General features: G+C 62.6%; 4 protein-coding genes across 15 annotated transcripts; 2 read left to right on the top strand and 2 right to left on the bottom strand.

Moving 5' to 3' along the window:
- Nucleotides 1-1300: 1300 nt before the first annotated feature.
- TBXA2R (thromboxane A2 receptor) lies at nucleotides 1301-7028 on the top strand. Of its 5 annotated transcripts, XM_090126301.1 has the most exons (4): nucleotides 1678-1765; nucleotides 2732-2789; nucleotides 4127-5019; nucleotides 6474-7027. In XM_090126301.1, the coding sequence occupies exons 3-4, from the start codon at nucleotides 4201-4203 to the stop codon at nucleotides 6741-6743; spliced, it is 1089 nt and encodes a 362-aa protein (XP_089982427.1). In that variant the 5' UTR covers nucleotides 1678-1765; nucleotides 2732-2789; nucleotides 4127-4200; the 3' UTR covers nucleotides 6744-7027. The 5 variants fall into 5 exon arrangements, with proteins under 5 accessions (XP_089982428.1, XP_089982429.1, XP_031460574.2 ...); XM_090126302.1 differs by lacking the exons at nucleotides 1678-1765; nucleotides 2732-2789 and adding an exon at nucleotides 1301-1386 and having other exon boundaries at nucleotides 6474-7028; XM_090126303.1 differs by lacking the exons at nucleotides 1678-1765; nucleotides 2732-2789 and adding an exon at nucleotides 1395-1486 and having other exon boundaries at nucleotides 6474-7028.
- On the bottom strand, nucleotides 6821-9428 carry GIPC3 (GIPC PDZ domain containing family member 3). 4 transcript variants are annotated; one of them, XM_090126299.1, is made up of 6 exons: nucleotides 8938-9428; nucleotides 8676-8830; nucleotides 8346-8526; nucleotides 7512-7627; nucleotides 7341-7422; nucleotides 7039-7272 (listed from the first exon to the last, which is right to left on the bottom strand). In XM_090126299.1, exons 1-6 carry the CDS (start codon nucleotides 9407-9409, stop codon nucleotides 7121-7123), a joined length of 1158 nt encoding a protein of 385 aa, XP_089982425.1. In that variant the 5' UTR covers nucleotides 9410-9428; the 3' UTR covers nucleotides 7039-7120. The 4 variants fall into 4 exon arrangements, with proteins under 4 accessions (XP_089982423.1, XP_031460571.2, XP_089982425.1 ...); XM_090126300.1 differs by having other exon boundaries at nucleotides 8676-8861; nucleotides 8938-9312; XM_090126297.1 differs by having other exon boundaries at nucleotides 6821-7422.
- Nucleotides 9429-9567: 139 nt separating this feature from the next.
- HMG20B (high mobility group 20B) lies at nucleotides 9568-16845 on the bottom strand. 4 transcript variants are annotated; one of them, XM_031604718.2, is made up of 11 exons: nucleotides 16709-16845; nucleotides 14330-14583; nucleotides 13464-13530; nucleotides 12362-12467; nucleotides 11950-12153; nucleotides 11556-11676; nucleotides 11397-11449; nucleotides 11070-11145; nucleotides 10780-10995; nucleotides 10344-10476; nucleotides 9568-10242 (listed from the first exon to the last, which is right to left on the bottom strand). In XM_031604718.2, the coding sequence occupies exons 3-11, from the start codon at nucleotides 13499-13501 to the stop codon at nucleotides 10230-10232; spliced, it is 960 nt and encodes a 319-aa protein (XP_031460578.1). In that variant the 5' UTR covers nucleotides 13502-13530; nucleotides 14330-14583; nucleotides 16709-16845; the 3' UTR covers nucleotides 9568-10229. The 4 variants fall into 4 exon arrangements, with proteins under 4 accessions (XP_031460578.1, XP_031460576.1, XP_031460577.1 ...); XM_031604716.2 differs by lacking the exon at nucleotides 16709-16845 and having other exon boundaries at nucleotides 14300-14337; XM_031604717.2 differs by lacking the exon at nucleotides 16709-16845 and having other exon boundaries at nucleotides 14289-14337.
- Nucleotides 16570-23212, top strand: MFSD12 (major facilitator superfamily domain containing 12). 2 transcript variants are annotated; one of them, XM_031604707.2, is made up of 10 exons: nucleotides 16573-16877; nucleotides 18837-19047; nucleotides 19689-19812; nucleotides 20055-20252; nucleotides 20336-20428; nucleotides 20532-20624; nucleotides 21304-21474; nucleotides 21640-21734; nucleotides 22091-22221; nucleotides 22797-23212. In XM_031604707.2, exons 1-10 carry the CDS (start codon nucleotides 16604-16606, stop codon nucleotides 22889-22891), a joined length of 1485 nt encoding a protein of 494 aa, XP_031460567.2. In that variant the 5' UTR covers nucleotides 16573-16603; the 3' UTR covers nucleotides 22892-23212. The 2 variants fall into 2 exon arrangements, with proteins under 2 accessions (XP_031460568.2, XP_031460567.2); XM_031604708.2 differs by lacking the exon at nucleotides 22797-23212 and having other exon boundaries at nucleotides 16570-16877; nucleotides 21645-21734.
- The last annotated feature ends 62 nt before the right edge of the window (nucleotides 23213-23274 follow it).

The raw sequence follows: 23274 nt of genomic DNA on the forward strand, positions 1-23274 counted from the left end.
CTGCTGCACCCTTTGCTCCTCGGTCACAGCCCTTCGTCTGCTGGGGCGTCAGCCTCGGGGGGGGGAGGAGAAGGAGAGGGGTGTGAGATGTGACCGCGACATCTCCTTACAGGGCAAAATCCGCTTTCTGTGGCCCTCGGTCCCTCCCCCCGGCACTGGGCTGCCCGGCTCTGGGCTGGCCGCGCTCCTCGGCGCCCGCCAGATGCTGGTACGGGGGGAGGGCTGCAGAGCGGGGGGGCACGGCCTGGCCTTGCACCGTCCTGTGCTGAAGGATGGGGGAGGAGATGCCGGCTGAACGAGCAGCGGCAGGAAACCTCGGCCGTGAACTGCTGCTCCGAGACGCTGCTTCAGCTTCCTCCCCCCGGAGCTCTCGGCATCCTGTCTCCCCGCTGCCCCCACACCGCTCTCCTCCCTCCGGGGCTTCTCAGCCGTGGGGCCGCCCTGTAGCTCAGCCCGTCCTGCTGCTCGGCTGCTCGCTGGCAGCATCCGGCCTGGGGAGAAGCGGAGCTCAGGAGCCTCCCACGGCCAGGTGCCCGGTGGGGGCACCGGGGCGGGGGCGCGGCCACCCTGCCCGCCCCACACATTTCCCATCCCTCCGGACATCTCCAGCCGTGTCCCCCGGCCGCTCCTTCCTGCGCGCTATTTAAAGCCGTGGAGCAACTGCCGCCGGCGTGGGGGGGGGGGAGATGCGGGGGGGGGGGAGATGCTGAGGCCGGCGCAGGAAGCGAGTGGAGGCCGCGGCAGAGACGAGATGGGAGAAAAAGGGGAAAAAGAAAAAAGAAAAAGAAAAAAAAAAACACCAATAAAACAGCACAACCCTCTGTGCTTCACAGCGCACGGAACTCCCTGCGCTCACCCCATGCGGGGCCGATGCTGCCCGCTGTCCCATTCCGTGTCCCCGCGGTGCCACGCGTCCCTGCGGGGCGGTGTTGGAGCATCACGCTGCAGCCCCCACCTCAGCCCCCCCCGCACCCACATCGTCTGCACCTGGAGGGGCTGCGGGGGGAGTCGCGCTTCGGTTCCATCCGCTGCCGCCCCAAAGCGTGGGCTCGGGGTGGTGGCACCGCGGTGGGCGTAAGGGACGTCCTCGTGTCCTCCGGGGAGGGGTCCCAGCGCTGGGAGTCGGCTGGGTGCCAACGGGGGCACGGAGGGGTGGCGGTGGGGGTGGTGGTGAGGGTGGTCGCGTCCCCGCGTGCCACACACAGCAGCGGCTTTGGGGAGGCGCGGTGACCCCGCGTGCTGCGCCCGGCTCTGCTGCCGCGCCCCAGTGCGGAGCCCCGCGGTGCCCACGGAGGGGTGCGGGGCCGTGGGGGCCCTCGGGGTGGTGCAGCCGAGGGGTGAGGGCCAACCCCCCTCCAGACGCAGGAATCCGGCTCGGGTAAACAAGTGAGTAACCCGGATAAGAGCGGCCCCGCTAAATATAGCCGGGTACGGCGGGCACCGCGCTCCCCATCGCCGCCCCACTGCGCGGCTGGAGCGGGCGCAGGTGAGCCGCGTCCACTCGAGTCCCGCCCCACGCGTGTCTCCGTGCCGCAGCGCAGCCCCGTGTCCCGGCTCGGCCCCATCCCGGAGCGGCGCTGCGGGGCGGCGGGGGGCGCGGGGGGCTCCGCGCGGGGCGGGGAAAGGGGTCGGGACAGGGGGGGGAGTTGGGGCCGCTCCCAGCCCGGCCCTTCGCCGGCGCCTCCCGCGGGGCAGCGCTGCGCCGATCCGCGCCGAGCGGAGCTCCGCTCTCAGCCGGACCCCCCCGCACCGCGACGGCTGAGAGGTACGGCGGGGGGGGAGGAGGGGGGGAGCGGCTGGGGGGTCCGGAGGGGTTCGGGGGGGCACAGAGAGGGTGGGACGGACAGAGAACCCGCGGGGGTGGGATGGACGGTCGGGTGGGACGGTCGGGTGGAGGGGTCGGGATGGGAGGGGGGGGGATGGACGCACCGCGGCGCTGGGAACGACGGAGAGATGGATGGAGCGTCCACGACGGGCAGAGGGGTTGTGTGGAGCGGGGCGGGTGGGATGGGGGTGGGGGTGGGAACGGGAATGGAAATGGGAAGTGGGATGGAAATGGGAACGGGATTGGGAAGGGGAAAGGGATGGGCTGAGATGGGACTGAAATGGAGATGGGATGGGGATGGAATGGGGATGAGGATGAGTTTGAGATGGGATGGGAATGGGATGGGATGGGGCCTCGTGCCATGGGTCACAACAGGGACAGGTGCTTTGTGTCACCGCCGGCGGTGCCGCACAGCATGGATGTCTCCTGCCCGGATGTCCCCTGGAAGTCCCCTCTCTGGGCTCCATGGTTTTGATGGCTGTGGGTCTGGGGAGGGATGCTGGAGCTCTGCCAGCCCTGCGTGACGTGGGCGGTGCATTTCCCGTCCCGGCCGATGGCCTTGAACAGATCTGCACCGAGGGCTGTGGGGATGGTGCACCCATCTGTGTTCGTTGTGTCATCGGGTGGGGGACACCACAGGGTGCATCTCAAAGCAAAGAGGAGAGCTGGGATATGAGGGACCCAAAGCGGGGACCCACAGCTCTGCGCTCTGTGCAGCACATCCCCAGAAAAACACCATCCCAATGCCAAAAACCCCATTAATGCTCATTCCAGCCCACACCAGAACTGCCAGCGCATTTCAGGGCTGCAATTTAGGAGCAGAATCTGCACCCCCCCAGGGGTTCCCACCAGCTCCTGTGCCCCCCAGTGGGGCTGAGGCACAACCTCAGGGTCTGTTCCCCACAGGATCTGCCCCCACACCGTAGATTGAGGACCCTCTGCCCCCACGCATGAATTCCTGCCTGTAAGTGTCTCCATGCTGCTGTGCAGCTCTCTCTGTCTCACTTACAGCCCTGCTGGTGCTAATTGAGCTCTCGTTAATATTTTATGCCCTCTAAGTGCAGCCCTGACAGCCTGTGGGGCTGTCCATCCCCATGTCCTCTCGGTGTCACCAGGAGTGCACGGCTGTCCCTGGCTGCAGGATGAGGTGTAGGGAATTGGGTGACCAGCACACCCCAATGGGGAGTGGGCCCTTCTAATGGGGCACATGGGTGCCCTATAGGGCTGCTCAGCTGCTGGGGGCATCCCATGGCTGAGGGTCCCCTGGGGCGCAGCGTGGCATGGGGACACAGCTCCATCCAGGCAGTGATGGGACCCCACAGCCATAGGGCACCGCAGGCAGTTTGGGGACGGTTGCAGTGATGGCTGCTGCGGGTCCTCCTTAATGTTGTGGTCCTGAGAGGTGGTGGGGCAGGGGAAGTGTCATCCAGCAGCCTGGGGACAGGGGGAGTGGGTGGCACTCATCCCTGCCCTGGAGAAATGGGGGAGGCATCTGCTGCCTGTGTGCCCACTCCTGGGGGTGCCCATTTTTTGTGGTGCACAGCACCCCCGGGATGGGGATGGAAGCAGCTCCGTTCCACCCCAGGCCGCCCCCTCTGCAGTAATTAGCAATGACAAACGGCTCGTGACAAAACCAGCTGTCCTTACAAACCCTCACAAACCCACTGGGCCAAAACCTTTGTGGCCCAGTGACAAACCCTCAGCTCCAGCTAAGGATGGGAAACGTGAGACCCGGCCGCATGGAGATGGGGCTGGAATTGCTGAGCTGGGGGGCACACAGTGATGCCGTGGTGCCGCGTGCGCCGCGCAGCTCCGGGCGCGAACGTCCGCCTGCGGTCATCGCCACGTGGGCGGCAGCCACAGCCACAGGGATGGGGGGAGATGCTTTTAAGCTAATCCTGGGATCCAGCCGCGTCCCTCCTCCCAGTTTGGCACACGGAGCTGGGACCGCGTCCTCACTGCGCCATAGGGATGGGGGTTTGGATGAGCCCCCCCCTTCCCCCGGCACGGGATGGAGCCCAGCTGGCAGCACGCGCTGCTCCAGGCAGTGAGCACGTGGGGGTTGGTGGCTGCTGCCCTGGTGGCTCTCGGCCCGGTGACGCAGAGGGGACGGTTAATCCCGGCCAGCTGTAGGGCTGAGGCCTCAGCACCCCATGGGACACCCCGCATCTGCGGGGTCTGGGTGGGTGAGCCGCGTTCGGGTCAGGATCTGTGTTAAGTTAGGGCCAGCGTTAGCGTAGGGTTTCACGATTAGGATCAGAGTGAGAGTTCTGGTCCCTAACGCTCCCCTTATCCCCACAGAGCCTGGTGGGATCAGCAGCAGCACCAGGAACACGGCATGGAGCCCGGTTTGGAGGGCGCCTGAGGCCGCCAGGATGGGGTGGGAGGACACGGAGCCCCCCAACGTGAGCCTGGACAGCCAACCCCACACCTGCTTCGGGGCGGTGAACCTCAGCCTCAACGTGACGCAGCCCAAAGCCATCACCTCGCCGTGGTTCTCCACCGCCTTCGGCCTCATCGGGCTCTGCTCCAACCTCTTTGCTCTCTATGTGCTGCTCAGCTCCTCCCGTCAGCTCAGCAGCCGCTCGCGCTCCTCCTTCCTCGTCTTCCTCTGCGGGTTGGTGGTGACAGACTTCATGGGGCTGCTGGTGACCGCCGCCGTCATCATCCCGTACCACTTCACCAAGTTCAACTGGGCGCAGGTGGACCCCGGCTGCCACCTCTGCAACTTCCTGGGCTTCTCCATGGTGTTCTTCGGGCAGTGCCCGCTGCTCCTGGGCGCCACCATGGCTGGCGAGAGGTTTGTGGGCATCAACCGGCCCTTCTCACGCTCCACCTCCGTCTCCAAGCGCCGTGCGTGGGCCATCGTGGCCACGGTGTGGGGCTTCTCCTGCGCTCTGGGGCTGCTGCCGGTGCTGGGCTTGGGGCGGTACACGCTGCAGTACCCTGGCTCCTGGTGCTTCCTCACCCTCCTGCCCGACGCCGGCAACGTCATCTTCTGCCTTCTCTTCGCCCTGCTGGGCGTCTGCTCCGTGCTGCTCTCCTTCGTCTTCAACACGGTCAGCGTGGTCACCTTGTGCCGCGTTTACCACGACCGCGAGTCGGTGCAGCGGCGGCGTGACAGCGAAGTGGAGATGATGGTGCAGCTGGTGGGCATCATGGTCATCGCCACCATCTGCTGGATGCCGCTGCTGGTGAGGCCTTGGGCTTGGGGCGTCCCTCCTGGTAGGGTCCTGTGGTTCCTGGTGTCCTCTCCATGTCCCTCCTGGTGCCCCGGTGTCAATCCTGGGGGGTTCTTGGGTCCCCCTCAGGGTGGGGCTCTGGATGTCTTTTGTGCCCCTCTTCATAGGGTCTGTGGTTCTGGTGCCCTCCCCACGTCCCTCCTGGTGGGTTCCTGGGTGTCCCTCATATCCCTCCTGGTGGGTCCCCATGGTCTTGATGTCCTCCCCATGTCCCCCCTGGTGCCCCAGTATCCTTTCTGCTGGGTCCCTGGGTGTCCCTCTTGATGGGACGTTGGTTGTCCCTCTTGCCCCTCCTGGTAGGGTCCTGTGGTCGTGGTGTCCCCCCCATGTCCCTCCTGGGTGTCCCTCCTGTCCCTCTTGGTGGAGCATTGGTTGTCCCTCATGTCCCTCCTAGTAGGGTCCTCTTGTCCTGGTGTCCTCTCCACATCCATCCTAGTAGATCCCTGGGTATCCCTTGTATCCCCCCTGCTGGGGCCTCGTGTGTCCATCCTGACGGGGCTCTGGATGTCCCGTGTGCCTCCTGGTGGATCCCTGGGTGTCCCTCCTGTCCCTCTTGGTGGGTCATTGGTTGTCCTCCTATCCCTCCCATCCCTCTGGTCCTGATGTCCTCCCCACATCCATCCTGATGGGTCCCTGGCTGTCCCTCCTGGTGGGGCTCTGTGGTTTTGATGTCCCCACATCCCTCCTTGTGCCCCACATCTCCTGGTGAGGCCACAGGTTTTGGAGTCCCCCTGTGTGTCCCTTGTGTTGTGACCCTGGGAAACTGTGTCCCCTTGTGTCCTTCCTCATTAGGACCCCATGGCCTTGTGACCCTTCTGGTAAGGCCCTGGCTCTTGGTGTCCCCAGTGTCCCTCATGGGTGCCCTGGTTCTTGGTGGGTCCCTGTTTCCCTTTGGGTGAGGCCCTTGGTCTTATTGTCCCCATATTGCCCTTGTGGTGTTGTGTCCCTTTTGGTGTCCTCCTTATGCCCCTCCTTATGCCCCTCCTGGTGCCCATGACCCTTCCTGTCCCTCTTCTTGGGTGCCCCTCCTGATGGGGCTCCAGATGTCCCTTGTCTTGGTCTCGGCGTCCCCCCACGTCCCTCATGGTGATGGCACAGGTCTTGGTGTGTCCTCCTGTCCCTTTGGGTGAGGTCCTTGGTCTCAGTGTCCCCAAATGTCCCTCGTGGTCTTGGTGCATCTTCCTGTGCCCCCCTTGTCCCTCCTGGGGTGCCCCCCCAGTGCCTCTCCAGGTGAAGCCCCAAGTTTCAATGTTCCCCACTGTCCCCCATGGAGATGTGCTGGATCCTGGTGTCCCTGTGGCTGAGACTCCCAGTCCAGATGCGCCCCCACTTTCCCCCCTCAATCCTTCGGGGCTCCCCCGAACTCGGCAGCCCCAAAAAGCGACCCCCCTCCTTTCTCCCCCCAGATCTTCATCATCCAGATCACTCTCCAGCAGCTACGGATGGGTGAACCCCTCCACATGCTGCCAGGACAGACACAGCAGCTGCTGCTCATCTACATCCGTATGGTCACCTGGAATCAGATCCTGGACCCCTGGGTGTACATCCTGTTCCGCCGCGCGGTGCTGCAGCGCCTGCACCCGGGGCTGCGCACGCGGCCCTCCCTGCTCTCCCTCTACCCCGTCCTCAACCCCTCCCTGCGCCGCAAACTCACCCAGGAGGGGCGGCTGCAGTAGTGGGGACCCCCTCCTCCGTTAATTATGGAGGTTTTGTTCTGTTTTGTTTTTTTATTATTATTATTATTATTGTTGTTATTTTTCACCTTGCAGCTGCAGGAGCTGAGCGCAGTGGGAGGGGATGGGGCACCCAATGGGGCAGGCATGGAGGTGTTCCTTCTCCCCTCTCCCCATCCTGCTCTGTGAGCTGCCAATAAAGCACAGCTTGTGCAGCACTGCGTGCCCCATGGGACGTGGGGTGCACGGGCCCCCACAGCAGCCCCACACCTCCAGTCTGTGTGTGCAAGGGGTGACAGGTGGGACTTCCAGCAGCACCGCCACCCCCAGGTGGGAAACATGGAGGGGGGGGACCTGGCTGCCCCCTGGCTGCCCCCCAGCTACTCCTGCCCACCCGGGGGGCTGCAAACGGCCGCCCACACCTCAGCCACGAACTCCTGGGGGAAGGCAAACTCTCCCAGCACTGAGTCGAGGGCGCAGGCGAGCGCGGCGGCAGTGGGGCTGCACTTGGCCATCTCCACCATGGTCGCAGCTGCAGGAGGAGCGGGGTCAGGGGGGGAGGTGGGCGTAGGGTTGGGGGGGGCACGGAGCAGCACCCACCCAGCTCGCAGTCGCGGATGCCCATGTAGCTCTCCAGCAGGTCGTCCACGCGGCGGGCGGCCTCTTCCTCCACGGCGCTGGGCTGTGGGTGGGGAGGGGATGCCAAGCATGGGGTCACCCCATGAGCACATCCCCCCCAGACTGGTGCAGGGGGTTGTGGGGGTGCCTTACCCCCTCCTGCAGCGTGGCCGGGCCCTGTGCACGCAGTCGCAGTGTCTCCTTGCCACTGGACACTCGGCCTTCAGCTGGGCACTTGCTGCTGCTCCGCGTCCTCTGCCCGATCATGTCTGAGCCCCACAGGAGGGTGGGAGGGGGCCCAGGGGTGGGTGTCCAAGAAAGGGCAACAGTGATGGAGGAGCACAGAATCACAGAATGGCCAGGGTTGGAAGGGACCTCAAGGATCATGAATCTCCAACCCCCTGCCACATGCAGGGCCACCAAGGATGAGCAAGGATGTCAAAAAATGATGAATGTCCACCCAATGATGGCCATCCAAGGGTGACCAAAAACAACGCAGTGATGGGCGCCCAAGGTTGACTAAGAATGGGTGCGGGTGGACATCCAAGGATGAGCCATGAGAATAACATGAACATCCAAGAACAACCCATGACAAACAATGATGGGTCCAAAGACAATCTGTGATGGATAACGATGGACATCCAACAGCAGACATCCAGGAATAAGCAAGAATATCCAACCACAGATGTTCAAGGATGACCAAGAATGGACAAAGTTGGAGACCAAAGGATGACCAAGAACACCCAAGGCTCCCCCAAATGCTATGGGGCACGCACAAGGAAGGCACCATGGGGCAATCCATGGGGGACACCCATGGGGGAAGGATGGGATGCACATGTACACGGGGTGCTTGTGGCTGCCCCAGGGCAGAGCACACAGCCAACTAAGGATGGTTGCAAGGCAGCTTGGGCTGTGCAGGCACATGTGGGGGTGTCCCCCCCCACCGTCCTGGGGGTCTCAAAGCAGAGCAGCCCCCACCCCACTCACCGAAAGCCTTTTTGGGCTGCACCAGGCGCAGGGTGAAGGGCTGAGCGCGGGGCAGCTCGCGCAGCATGCGGGCCACCTCGTAGTGCCGGCAGCCCACGATGGTGTGGTCATTGATGGCCTCGATGCTGTCGCCCACACACACCGTCTGGATGCGGTTGATGATGCTCCCCTCCTTGATTCGCTGAGGGGAGGGGGCACACAGTGACACCCCCACCCCTCCACGCAGCGATTTCCTTCTAGGATTATGCAGGGACACCCCAAAATGCACCATACTATGGTAGTTACCCCCAGGTCAGGGCAGACCCCCAGCTCAGCCCCACACGTTTTCACCTTGATGAAGGCGTAACCAGCGCCGTTGTCGGTGATGGTGAGCCCCAGCGCATCCTCAGTCTTGGTCACCTCCACCTCCTTCGTTTCACCACGGACGTGGGCAAAGATGAAATCCTCCAGCCCGATCTGCCCCCCCAGCAGCTTCTGCATGTCCACTTTGTGCGTGTTGAGCGTGCAAAAGAGGATCTGCCCCCCAACGCCCCGTCACCACCGCTGGGGACAACCCAAGGATCGGCGCCACCCTCGGCCCCCGACCCCTCACCTCGGTGGGAGAGATGCTGAACACCTCGGCGATCTTCCCGTAGAGCTCCTTGACGTTGGTGAAGCCCTCGATGCGCCCCGTGGGGCTGCCGTGGGCCAGCTGAGTGCGGAACACCAGGCGAGGGCGGGCGCGGGGCGGCCGTGGGGCCGAGGTGCCCTCGGTGGGGGGCGGCTCGGGGACCCCCGGCTCCTGCCCCACGCCGTTCTCCATGGGGCATTCCTCCTGGGCCTGCCTGCTGCGCCTGCCCGCCCGCCGCATCGTGCTGCTGCTGCTGAATTATGGATGGGCAGCCCGTAAGGTGATCGCGGGGCTGGGAACCCGATCTGATACACGGGTCAGTCCCAGAGATCGGGTGAGCGGCGCCACGGAGAGCCGTGGCTGCATCCTGGATGTGGGGATGGGGTGGGAACGAGGAGCTCAGGCCGTCACACTCAAAGTCATGGGGCAGCAGAGGGCGGTGAGCCAAAGGCATGAGGATAAAGGACGGGGGGACATCAGGATAAAGGGTGAGAGGACACCAAGATAAAGGATGGGGTTGGGAAATGAGGATTACAAGCACCCAGAGCTGTTTTGGAGCCCACCCTGAGCACGAATGCACAAACTCCAAAATGTTTTGGTGTTTTTTTCCCAAATTTATTCACTCCCATCTCCATCCCAAGCCAAGCAGCCACGAGATGGCAACCAGGAGACTTCTCTACAGAAAGAGCACCAACCTTGCAGGCGAGAGAAAAGGGTCAGACCCCTGCCTGGGTTAAACCCAGGGAAGGACCCACGTAGTGCTAGTAAGAAAATAAGACACTCTCTAATTACACAATCTGAGATTAGTGACAGGCAGCCCCAGGGCTGGCACAGTGTGGGGAGGACGCGGCCGCTGTCACGGTGGTCCCACGAGGGCAGGGAGGAAAGGGCTCAAGCCCCACAACCCCCCAGCATGAAGGGGAAGGAGCTGCCCCACTGGTCCCATAGCTCAGAGAAGAAGAGGGCAGGCAGGGAGCACAGGGCTGAAGGCACCCACAGGCAGCAGCGAGGGGAAGGGGGAAGATTAAATAAAGCAGCCACAGCCTTGAGACACCCTGGGTGAGGCTGCTGTCCTGCTCACAGGAGGGCGGGGGGATGCTCATGTTGGTCCCCAGAAGCTCGAGGTCCTCAGATGTCACCAATGCAGGGCTGGGGCCACCCCGGGGTGCAGGGGATGCAGCCAGACCCCCAGCAGGGCCTGTCCCTTGCAGGAGCTCCAAGGGACAGCGCTGCGGTCCAGCCGGCCCCGGGCTCTGGCAGGGACTGGTCCTCTTTCACAAATGTTCACTGCAGAGAGAGGAACGCAATGCCAAGTGTCTTCCTGTCCCACAGCAACATGGGGACGCTCAACCCCCCCCCTGCAACCACGCCAGGACACGGGGACCCACCTGGCTATGCGGGACAGGATCTCCTTGATGCGGACCACCAGCTTCTCGTGCTGCAGCGGGTTGCTCTCAATGGCACTGTGCAGCTTGGCCATGTAGAAATCCAGGGTGCTCAGCGTTGGGGTTTCCCCAGTGCCTGTGGGGCAGCAGCTCAGTAAGTCCCCATCCATACCGGGGTGAGACCACAACTGTGGGCTTCCACCTCCTGCAGTAGCAGAGCTGCAGCGAGGCAGACCCAGGGACAGAAGGATTTGGGTAACACCTGCCCCGCAGAGCTGTGCATCCAGAGACAAACTCACAGCCCATCTTAGCCCACTAGAGGGAAGCTATCCCTCCCCAGAGTGCTCCAGGGTCCTCCTCCCACCAGATGGGCACCCATCTCTGCCCCACTGATGCCCCCTTATGGTCCCCACTGGCACCAATGCTGCCCCACACTCACCAGGGATGGGGAGGGAGGCAAAGCTGGTGGTGAGCGCCTGCCGTACCGACTGCAGCTGCTGCTGCAGGGCCAGCGTCTGCCTCTCCTCCTGCGCCAGCTCCTGCTCCAGCTTCTCCTTGGCGCAGTTCATGCTCTCCGTGTGCTTCTGCAGGATGGCGTTCTGCTCCTCAAACTCTGTGTTCATCTTCCGCAGGCGCCGCAGCTCAGCCTCCCGGGCTGCAGGGACAGAGTGGGATCAGAGGGGCTCAGTGATCCCCACCCCAAACTCAGCCCCTTCCCCAGCCCCACACCTTTGTTTTGGTCCAAGAACTCCTCTGTGAAGATGGGAACATCAAAGGTGGAGAAGGCATCGCTGCACTCGCCAGCCTGGAGGGCAGCAGGGGATGAGTCAGACAGGAGGACCCTGTGTCCCATCCCTGCCCTCCCCCTGAGCACAAGGAGGTGGCAGACAAGGGATGGCTGTGTGCCGCCTCCTGCAGCTTCAGGCTCTGTTTCAGTGGGAACTGGAGTCCTGGAACCCAGCCTGGGACTCTCTCAGCCCCTCCTCAGCCATCCCACAGGCCAAACCCAGCAGCACCACAGGCCTCAGTTTCCCCACACGGCCCGCAGTGCCTTACCTTCTGTGGGTGCCCGTTCAGCAGGGTGTTTGCTGCCGCAGAGCTGGCGTCCTCTGGTAAGAAGGAAGCAGGTTACCCCCAGGAAACTCCCCCAGGACTCCCCTTCCCCCCCAGCAGCACCGGGCTGCATTCCAAGCGAAAGGCAGCAAGGCAGCACACCTTTTTTGATCTTCTTCTCCTGGATTTTCTCTGTGCACATCTTGTAGGCTTCCGACTGCTGGTATTCCCGCAGCTCCTTCATGTACTGCTGCTTCTCCCGCTCTGCTTCGTCCAGATAGCGCTACGGACACAGCAACACCCAGCCTGGCTCAGCCCAGCCCAGCAGCAGCTCCCCAGGGTGATGCCATCCCACACCTCGAGGCCCAGCAGCACTGGGACAGGCTCCCAGCAAACATTTTGGTGCCCAGACCCCATGTAGGCAAAGATCTCAGCTTCCAAACACACTGAGATGTGAGGCACAGCCATTCCCAGCAGAAGGGTGAAGCTCCCAGAAGGAGCTGGAAGGTGCAGGGACAAGGGACGTGCGTGCCCCAGCTGAGAGAACTCCTGGTACCTGCTTCTCTGAGAGCTGCAGCTTGCTCCACTCAGCCCCCAGCATCTTGGTGATCTCTGGGAAGGGCAGGTCGGGGTGCTGTGTGCGGATCTGCTCACGCCGCTCATTCAGGAATCTCACATAGCCTGTCACTGGGGCCTTGGGGCCGTTGGGAAGGATCTTCTTCCTTTTCTTGCCCTTAGGCCAACCCCTCTTCTTCACTGGCTGATGTCCCAAGGATGTGAAAGGACAATAAAATTACAAGTGGGCGTTGATGGGAGCGCAGGTAAGTTGTGCTCCAAGCTGCAGTTCTGGCCATGGGTTTGCCCAAGCCTGCAGCACAGCTCAGCCTGGGAGAGCTGAGGGACAGCCCCAGCCCTGGGATGGAGCAGGATGGTTTGTGCAGGAAGGGATCTCAGGTGCTGCTGCTCACCTCCTCCTCACCGTGCGGCTTCTCGCCGCTGGCACGAGCCACCTCTCCCTTCTCCTGTTTGACAGCCACCAGGAAGTTGCCATGCTGAGCCTTGCCTGTTGCGTGCCTGCAGGCAGAGCACGACCATCAGGAAGGGCTGTGGGACCACTGCAGCATCTCCGACCCAACCAGCGCCCAAACCCCAGCTCCACCTCCATCACCACACGATCCAGCAGCCCTCAGGACTGCAGTGAGCAGCTCTGCCCACATCACAGCATCTCCCCCAGCTCCTTCTTGTGGCACCACTGTCCCTTTGATCCCACAGCAAGACAGGACACATTGCCCAGACACGGCGACCCCAGGCTGGCTGTATCCCACAATTACACACCAACCACAGCACAGCTGGAAGGGAGGGAGCCATGAAGGGCATCAATTTCGCATGCAAACATCATTAGTTTTCACTTTCATCAAAGTCACAAGATAGATGGCACAGGGTCAGCACAAAACCCACAAGGAAGAGGAAATTTGGATGCACGTTAAAAGCTGGATGGATCCGGGCTGGCCCTGTGGTTCGTAGCATTCATCAGTCACACCACACACTTGGTGTGAATCCAGCTCTGCACAGAGCCCCCAACCTATCGAGTGATCCTACATAAGGTACAATTAACCTCTGCTTTGGTGGAGCCCTTTCTGCTTGGTGCTGGGCTGACTGCTCCCACCAACGCTTATGGGATGGCGTGTGAACATTGTGTTTCCTGGGAAATCTGCTCCTGGGTCTCTGGGAGGCCTCAGCTCTTTGTTATCAGCCCTAACGAACCTACAGTTACACCATGGAATGTGCTGAGAGCTGCCAGGCTCAGCCTCCCCCGCATTCCTGTCGTGCCGGAGGATGCTTTGGAAAGTCGTGTTCCAGGCAGGGTCCTGCTCATACCTCAGCCCTTTGGGCACCGCACCCTGCACAGCTGAGATGTCCTTGGGGCAGGTGGCAGGCAGAACGTGGTGCTGTGCACCCAAAATGAATGGGGAATCCCACTGATCTGAATCCCACCAGGTGTGTTATTTTACACCAGGCCCTATGGGGAGAGCCCCGAGGCCAGCAGTGGGGCTCAGCGGGGGCACTTACAGCATCACTGCAGGCGGCTGCTTCGCGCTGTGGGCCATGGGCTGCCAGGGTCACTCGGAGTCAGACCCTGAGAGATGAACCCGCAGACGTCACTTGGGGTCCCTGGAGGCCACTGAAGCCACAGTCCCCACTTAAGCCTTCCCTGGGCCAAGCAACCCCAGATCCCTGCAGCCATCGCTCCCCAACCTCCAGAACCCAGGGCGCCCATTCACCCCCAGCAGTTCAACCCCAGCACTCCCATTCACCCCCAGCAGCTCCCACCGTGGACCCCCCACCCACTCCCAGAAATCTCCCCCTGGGGACCCCCACCCACCTCCATCAGTCTCCCCCAGGGCCTCCATTCACACCCATTAGTTCCCCCCCCACCAGAGGCCTCATTCACCTCCATCAGCCTCCCCACAGGGCCCCCGTTCGGCCCCAGCAGTCCCCCCCCCGGGGCCATCACTCACTGCCATCAGCTCCCCCCCCACCAGGACCGCCATTCGCTCCCATCAGCTTCCCCACAGGGCCCCCGTTCACCCCAGCAGATCCCCTCCCCACAGACCCCAATTCACCCCAACCAATCCCCCCCCGGGGGCCCCCACTTACCCCCATTTCTCCCCTCCAGGAACCATTTCCCCCCCCCAGAATCCCCTCCCCGGGACCCCCAGCTCCCCCCCACTGCTCGCAGCCCCCCGAGCCCCACCTCTGAGCCCCCCCCGGCCCCCCAGCACTCCCAGCTCTCCCCCAGCCCCCAGACAAGGTCCCCTCCGCCCCCCCCAACCCCTCCCATCCCCCCCCTCCATTCCCAGCCCCCCCTCCCATATCGGGGTTCCCCTCCGCCACCTCCCAGGCACCTCCAGACCCCCTCGGCCGCCCTTCCTCACCTGGCCCCGCCCCTCTATTATTATGCAAATACTGGTCCCGCTTCGGCTCTCCCGATTGGTTTCTGCGCCCGGTCGTGGAGCGCGCGGCCTCCCGCCGATTGGCTGCAGCTGTATGACGTCAACAGGAAGCGGCAGTGGGTGGGCGTGGCGAGGAAGGAGGCCTACGTTGCGTGCGTTGAGCTCGGCGCGCGCGGCCGGCAGCCCAGCCAATCAAAAAGCGGTGTGCAGACGCGGAAGTGCGGGGAGTTCGGAGCCTTAAAAAGGCAACGGCAAAGCGTTGGGCCCACCGCTAACCACTCGCCTCCAGTGCCCCCAGCGTCCATTCCGGCAAGAAGCGCGGGGCGAGGGGGTTCCTGCTCCCAGGATCCACCCCAGGGGTGTCACAGGAACTGCAGTTACCCATCCCTACTCCTCCTAGTGACCCCAGTACCTCCACATTGCTCCCACTGACCCCGACACCTGCTCAGTGGAAGGGGTTCCATGACCCCAGTACATCTCACTGACCCCCAGCACCCACCCACAGCACTGGCAGTGACCCAACACCCCCACTCAGGGGACCCCCGCGTCCCAGAACCACCCACACAGTGCATGGGGTGAACAGCACTGAGGGAACACCAGGGCCAGGGCTGAGGGTGCACGAGATGCCCAATGCCCAGGGTGTGCAGTGCCCATGGTGAGTGGCACAGAGCACAGGACACCCAGTGTGAAGGTGTCCAAGGTTTGCCATGACTTGGGTGCTTAACCTCAGGGAATGTTTGATGTGCCTGATGCCCAGGGCACACGATGACCGAGTTATCCAATGCACAGTGTGCACAAATCCCATGGCACACAATGTCCACAGTGCCCAATGCCCAGTGTGCGTGAAGACTGAGTGCAAAATATCCAGCGTGCATTACAACCGTGGGTACAACGCCCAGAGCAGCTGACCCCAAGGTGCCCAATGCCCACGGTGCAGGAAACTTAGGGCACACAATGCCCAGCGTGCTTGATGCCCAGAACACACACGCCCTGAGCACTGCTGTCCAATGTGCTCGATTCCCAGAGTGCACGAATTCTGGGGCACACGATGCCCAGGGTGCAGGAGTCCCAAACTTCAGGGTGCATGCAGGAGTCATAGGGCACACCGTGCCCAGAGCATGTAGCACTGAGGTGCACAAATCCAAGGGTGCACAATGACCAAGGGCACGTGGTGCCCGAGGTACCCAATGCCAAGCTGACTGATCCCCAGTTTGCCCGATGCCCAGAGTGCGTGAAAACCAAGGTGCCCAAATGCCACAGCACACGATGCCCAATGCCCAAAGTACAGAAATCCAGGGTGCCCAACGCCCAGTGTCAGGGGGTGCTGGCATTTGGGGGGAAAGGGCGGGGGGCGAGTGGTTCACAGCTGTGGGATGGGAGCCAGCTGGGGCCACCCCAACCTCCCATTCAGATTTTCACTTCCTCTGTGAGTCACCACTCCGTCCTCACATGACAGCAGGGACGGAGCTGGGGGTGATGCAAGGCCCCAGCCCTGCAGCCAGAGCTGCCACAGGAATCACAAGACCTTACACCAATGAAAATTGTTTATCCGGAGCATCCTGGCCTTGGGGCTCAACCACTCATTTGCTGCCAACACGCTGAACCTGCGGCCATATCAGGGCATCCTTGCCCCCCCCCTCTGCAGGGTGAAGGGCGGTCACATCCAGGGTCCCCAAAATCACACAGACCCGCAGCCCCCAGCCCAGCAGCCCCTGAGGTGCCCCCCACAAAAAAACAGGGACCTCACTGCACCCAGCAGTGCCTACAGCTGTCGCCATCCCCCGTGATCGGCAGCGTGAGTGGAACCGGAGCTCTGCGTGCTCTGCAATCAGAGCCACCACTTGAAACGGAACTTTGAACTGCCCGGCGCCCAGCAGCAGCTCTCCTCCATCTCACCCCTGGGCACACAAACCCACGGTCACGCTGCCCGGTGTGCGTGGGAAGGGGGGAGCAGGGCACGAGCGAGGCCGTCACACCCCACCTACCCCACTGCCACCCCACTGCCACGCACGGGGGCAGCGCTCCTTCCCTCCGGGACACCCGAAAAAGCGCACCGAGCAGCCCGAGGCTGGGAACGGGCCGGGCGCGGTTGGGGTTGGGGGACTCCCGGCGCCGCCGCTGCCCGGGGCCACGAGCAGAGCGCCGAGCCCCGCTCCCAGCCGCACGCAGGCCGCGTCCCGCCCCCGCCCCGCCCCGCACCGTCCGGCCCGGCGGGCGCTATAAGCGGGTTGCGGGGCGGCGGAGCGCCGGCGCGCCATGGCGGAGCCCGCGCTGAGGGCAGCGCTGCCGCTGCGGGCGCGGTTGAGTTTCGCGGCCGGGCATTTCCTGAACGATCTGTGCGCGTCGCTCTGGTTCACGTACCTGCTGCTCTACCTGCACGCCGTGCTGGGCTACAGCCACGGGCTGGCCGGCGGGCTGCTGCTGGTCGGGCAGGTGGCCGACGGGCTGTGCACGCCGCTGGTCGGATACGAGGCTGACCGCTCGGGTGGCTGCGGGCGCTACGGGCGGAGGAAGTCGTGGCACCTGGCGGGTGAGAGCGGCGGGGAGGTCTTACGGGGTGCTGAGGTTGGCGGGTTGGTGGGTGACTGCACGGCACTGCGGTGCTGCTCCGCTGCCTCCGGGCGCCCCCAGCCCTGCGGCGTCCCGGGGTGAATAACTGGGGTGAGCGGTGGGGAAGGAGCGGCGCTCCGCTGGGTGGCATGGGATGGGGAGGGGGTGACGGGGCGTGGGGGAGCAGCATTGCATTCCTGTGTCTGTGCAGCGGGGAAATATGTGCCCCTTGGGGTGGCTTTGGAGCTGGAGGAGGGGAGTGGAAAGGGAACCTGGTGTGCAGTCCGGGCTTTCCCCTACACGTGGGGATGTACCCGAGGCCTGCCTGTGGCTGGGAACCCTGGTGCAGCAGGGACCTTGGGGTGCAGCATCCTTCCCTTACCAGGGCTGACCCTGTCGGGGCACACGTGGGGTCCTTTCCGCCCCTTTCCCGGGGGACAGCAGCCAGCTCCCCACGGGGATGGGGAGGAGGCAGTGCTGGGTCTGCTTGAGGTACTCACAGAGCTCATCCTGCATTGTTGTCCATGGGGTGAAAACACATCCGAGGGCCTGGCTGCCTGCTGATGTGCAGCCTGGAGGAGACAGCGTGGGCACGGGGCTGTGACACACATGGGGTTGAGTTGGTGATGAGGGTGAAGAAATCCTCCACTGCACAGATAGGGACCCCGGAGCTTCCTCCTGCAATGGCACAGTGATGCTGGAACTCGCCGCGTATCTGTGCAGGGTGAGGACGGTTTGCTGTGGGTGCTGTTATCTTGATACCAAGCTTATCTCAACAAGCACTTTGTGCAACCCAACAGCAGGCTGATAGGGCAACTGGCCTGCCCGCGACCCGCTGGGGTTGGGATCTCAGAACTGAAACGAGGGAAAGTGTGCAGCAGGGGCTGCCTGACTCCCTGCTGCAGCATCTGTGAGGTCTGTGCCCCAGATTTGGGGAAGTGACCAACAATGTGAGTCCTGATAGTGTGGGCAGCTCTGCTCCGTCTGGGTGCAGTGAAGGGGAAGTCCTGAATCACATCCTGTACTGGGCCGTAGCAGTGTGTGGACCACAAGGGCTGGGGGCTGAGCCCTGGGGGATCCCAGCAGGCTCCGTCACACTGCGGTGAGGTGTTTCTGTGAGCAGCAATCACGCTCAGGTCAGAGGAAACGTTGTGAAACCACAGCCTTGGGGGAGAGATACCACGAGATCCTATCAGCAGCATCTCCCCTCAGCAGTGCCAGCTGGGGCTGGTGGTGGTGATGCTCTGCAGAAGCTGGGAGCTGCCCTGGGAGCTCCTGGCAGTCAGGGCTGGAGTGGGAGCTTGAGGGACTGTGGTTGTCCTGCTGGGGGGAGCAGGGCTCCCAGCACTGCTCTGTGGCTGTGCCACATGAGGCTGAAGCTGTGCTGGAGGAGCCTGGCTCTGTGGGGATGGCTGCAGTGGCAGGACTGCAGGGAGGGTGAAGCTAAGGACGCACAGGACAAGGCGCTGCACCTGGGACTCAGTTCTTTTTGGATTTGATCAGCAGCCTTGTGGAGAAGCCAGCCTGTCCTTGCCTGCCCCATGCAGGCATCCCTATTGCTTGCAGAGGGGACAGTGCCTGGCTCTGGTGTCACTGACTCAGCTGGGATCTTCCCAGCACAGACGCAGCGTCTGATGCTGGCGTGGGGACAGATCCTCTCCTGTTCCGTGTGCTGGAGATACCCCCGGCCATGGCTCTCATGGCTCCAGCCCTGCAGGAGGAGGGATGAGGGGACATGGAGTGGCCTTGTGCCTGCAGAGCCGAGCCGTCCTGGTGCCTTATCGCCCCGGGGCAGGCGGTGGGGTGGCACGTGTCCTTGGGTGGTTATCTGCATCCAGGAGGAGCTGACTTGGCTCCCCAGCAGCAGGGCAGGACCTGGCCGAGCAGCTGCATCCATCTGGTCCTAGAGAAGCTCACTGCTCCCCTCCTCTCTTCCCAGGTACCACCTGTGTCCTCCTCTCCTTCCCCTTCATCTTCAACCCCTGCCTGGGCTGCAAGGAGGGCACTCCACAGTGGGCGGCCTTCATCTACTACCTCCCCTTCATCATCATCTTCCAGTTCGGCTGGGCAGCCACGCAGATCTCCCACCTCTCTCTCATCCCTGAGCTGGTGACCAGTGACCATGAGAAGGTGGAACTCACAGCTTTCAGGTGACTTGGATCTTCCTGATCTAAACCTTTTGGTGCTAAGGAGCAAGGCTGTGGTGCCAGGGATGCTGGTGACACAGCAGTCGCTGTGCCACAGTGATGATCCACTTTGGGACTGGAGAGTGATGCTCCCAAGGAGGGATGTGACCCCAGGTGATGCAGGGCTGAGGCACTGCCCTGTGCTGGCAGTGGCCCTGGGGCAATGTGTGCAACTTGTGCTTAACTGGCAGGATCAGGCTGTGGGAAAGAGATTTATCAGATGGAGAAAGGTTTGGTTATCTGCCCAGTAGGAGGAAGTTCCCCTTTTGTCAGGCAAGCAAGCACAGTAGCACAGCCATGCTGGAAGGCTGTGGGTAACCCTGGGGACGAGTGGTCCTGCTTGGGGATGACTGGGGCTGAGCATAAGAACCCAAGGGATTTTGTTTTCTTCTTGGTCCTGCTCCCAGGCTTCCACTGGGGATGCTGGGAGGGGCACTGGTAAGGTTACTGTGTGACCAGTGCTCACCTGTGCTGGAATGATGCTGTGGTGCCAAACTGGCTGTAGCATGCCTGGTTTGTAGAGCAGCCTTGGATGGAAATGTCCCTGCTGTGGCTGGATCTGTGTACGTCCTTCAGTGTCACCCCGATGTGCCATCTCCCCCCAGGTATGCCTTCACCGTCATGGCCAACATCACTGTGTACGGCCTGGCCTGGCTGCTGCTGAACCTGCAGGTGGACCAGCCTGAGCAAACAGAGCACCTGGGCATCCAGGATGTCTCTGTGTTTCGGGTATGTGGCAAAGCTCAGTCCCTGGGGTCCTTTCTTCCCTGGGTGGGATGTAGCTAAACTGGAATGTACTGGAAAGATTGAAGTGGCAGTGTCCCAGAGCCTCTTCTGCTGCACTGCTCAGGAGCTGCGTCAACTCTCCTTGGGTTTTTGGGAACCCCTCTAGTCCACGAGACACCTGGGGGTGGATGGTGGGCAGGCAGAGGGTACCCTGTGCTATACTCACCCCCCTCTCCCACCTCCAGAACCTGTCCCTCATTGTGGTGGGGCTGGGAGCTGTGTTCTCCCTCATCTTCCACCTGGGCACCAAAGAGAAGCTGTACCCGCCGGGCTCCGTGCCGCAGCCCCAGGAGAGCACACCCCTGCTGCAGAAGGAGCCCACGGGGTCCCCGCGCTCAGTGCTGGTCTGGAAGGACTGGCTGCTGGAGCCCTCCTTCTACCAGGTAAAAGCAGCCAGGGCACGGCAGTGCCAGCCTTCCTCACCTGCAGCTGCATGGGCTGAGCTGCTGCCTCTGTCCCTGTGCAGGTGGCAGTGCTCTACATGGCCACTCGGCTCATCGTCAACCTGTCCCAGACTTACATTGCCATGTACCTGACCAACTCGCTGCTGCTGTCCAAGGTGGGTGTGGGGCACATTCCTGCCTGCACCTCGAGGTTGCCTGGACAGGGGTCCTGTGCCAGTGGTCCGGAGCTGATCCTCTCCCTGTGTTTGTCTCTCACAGAAATATATTGCCACCATCCCCCTGGTGATGTACATCAGTGGCTTCCTCTCCTCCTTCCTCATGAAGCCTGTGAATAAGTGGATAGGTCGAAATGTGAGTCCTAGGGGCATGGAGTGGTTTGAATCAAACCCAGGGCAGCGTGTAACAACCTGCTCCTGAGCCCAGGGGCTGGGCAGAAAAGCCAAATCCTGAAGCCACAAATGAGCAGAGCACGTGGCTCACATGAGCAGAGCCTGGCTGCAAAGCAGGGACCTGCTGCTGCAGCATGGGTCTGATGGGGCAGGGTGAGGGATAGCATGGGCCTGTCCTGCACACCTGAGGGTGCAGAGGTCTGGGGAAGTGATGTTGGTCCTGTGCAGCCCTGGTGGGGCTGGGAGAGCCCTGGGGTGGGAGGAGGGGCAAAGGGTGGATTTGGCTGAGCCACGCTTGAGGTGTGAGTCTACAGCATTCCCTTCTGCACTGAAGCAAATGTCCGGGAGCAAACCCCGCTCTGCTCCTGCCAGCTGGGTGCACAGACACCCTGCCCACAGCTCCCTGTTGGCTCCCCACCATAGCCCCAACCCTTAGGCTGTAAAGCAGGCTGGGTCACTGCAAGGCCCCTGCTGTCCGGGGACTCCTAAGCCAACTGGGAGCGATCCAGAGCTGTTGCTGTGAGACCTGCGAAGTGCTGGCCCTGCTGTCCTCCTCATGGGGTGTCACCCGGCGCTGGAGCACAGCCAGGCACTGAGCTCTGCCTTGTCCCTATGCCTGTCCCCTCACCGGCCCGGAGCAGCTGACGTACTTTGTGGGCATCCTGGTGATCCTGGCCTTCGCCTCCTGGGTGTCCATGAGCAGGGAGATGGGAGCAGAGATCTACGGGGTGGCCGTGCTGCTCGGGGCTGGCTCCGCTACCATCCTGGTCACGTCCCTTTCCATGACTGCTGACCTCATTGGGACCAACACGGTACGTCTGTGCAGCAGCCCATCCCTCGTGCCCAGGATCTGGTGTGTTATGGGCTCTGTTGTAATTTGGGCTCTGCCCATGAGAGGGCACAAGGCTCTCGCTGGCGGGCCTGCTGGGCTGTGTGCCATGCTGGCTGCGTGGCTGAGGCTTCCTCTCCCCTCGCAGCACAGCAGTGCGTTTGTCTACGGGGCCATGAGCTTCACGGACAAGATGGCCAATGGCCTGGCTGTGATGCTGATCCAGAACCTGCACCCGTGCCCGTAAGTGTCCCTGTGGAGTAGGAATGCACACAGGGACAGCTGCAGCCAGACCTCCTGGCAGCAAATAGCCGCGGTTTGGAGCATGGTCTTACAGCCCTGGCAGGAGACACTGGTAGAAACCATTTCTGATTTATCTCAAAGCCTTCCTTGATTTCTCTTTTGGTTCTAAGTGGTTGCATCTCAGATACCTAAAGGGGTTCTCAAAGTCCAGAGCCCTGGGCTCTTCTCCCATGTCCCAGTGTGAACCAGTCCTGGGGGCAAGGGCTTAGGGTCACTGCCAGGCAGTGGGATGGTGGCAGCAGCTCTAGGGTACTCTGAGCCCCACCACCAAGTGCAGCCCTGTCCTTTCCCTGCAGGACTGAGCTCTGCTGCCCTGCCTGTGTCAGCTTCTATCACTGGGTGATGGTGTTGGTCACTGGGGGCATTGCCCTGGCTGCCACCGTGTTTCTGTGCTGCATCATGATCTGGCCCATCCGTGTCCGCTTCCGTGAGTGGGGCTGTGGGGCTCAGTGCACGGGGAAGGGGCAGGCATGGGGCTGGGGATACAGGGAAGGGGCAGGCATGGGGCTTGGGACACATGTCTGGTTCCAGCCTGGGCTAAAGCAGAAGCATCTTTCCAGATGACCCTGGTTGCAGTGGGAGGCAGCAGGGTGACCCTCGTGGTGGGCTCAGCTCCTTGTGCTTCTGCTGCTGCTGGCCCCAGAGCTGGGGTTGTGCCTGTGCTGGCAGGATCTGCCCTTGCCTGGTCACAGTTTTGGGAACATGTGGTTGTTGGGGAGCAGGGGGATCTGCTGTGCTTGCTGTTAGTCAGATGTAGGGCTGGGGGTGGGCTCCCCTCACCAGGCTGGGGGCCAGCAGCCAGGGCTCAGTATCAGCTGCGTCTCTGACCTGCGGGGTGTCCAGGACTCATTCTGCTCTGAGTGGGGGGAGAGCACAAAGGCCCCCATGCGCGGGGCTCTTGTTAAACGTTGCACTGGGGGCAGAATCCAGAAGAAGCAGCTCAGCCTGCGGTGGTCACCCAGCCCTGCACGAGCTCCTCACCTCTCCCTCCCGTCCCTACAGACGACATCGCCCTGCAAGGACTGAATGAAGCAGGGATGCAATACCACGAAACAGAGAGCGCAGAGGCCAGGAGCACGAGCAGCACGGTCAACTGAGCGGTGCCTCCAGCTGCCACACTGCTGGGCCTCGCCTGCAGGGACCGACGGAGGGACGGCAGCAGGCTGGGGCTCGGTGAGCTCTGCCTCCTCGCAGGCCTCGTCCCGCCGCGCTGCGGGGCCGCAATGAAGGCCGTCCCCGCGTTTGCACAATGTAACACTAGGAGGGCCGGGCTGCGGGCGTGCTGCTGGACGGGGCGCCCGGCCCTCGGTTCTAACTCGCTTTGTAAGGTCAGCGTGTACACGTAGCACTTTTATTTTTTAAAGAAGGAACGAACACGGCTCACCTCGGAACTTGAATAAATGCCAGTGCTGGCGAAGCCCCGAGCCTCCGCTCTGGTTGGGAGGGCCGGGCGCAGGGCTGTGCTTGCCCAGAGCTGTGC

This window comes from Phasianus colchicus, chromosome 28, assembly GCF_987193195.1.
Source record: "Phasianus colchicus chromosome 28, bPhaCol1.hap1.1, whole genome shotgun sequence".
Classification (NCBI taxonomy): domain Eukaryota; kingdom Metazoa; phylum Chordata; class Aves; order Galliformes; family Phasianidae; genus Phasianus; species Phasianus colchicus.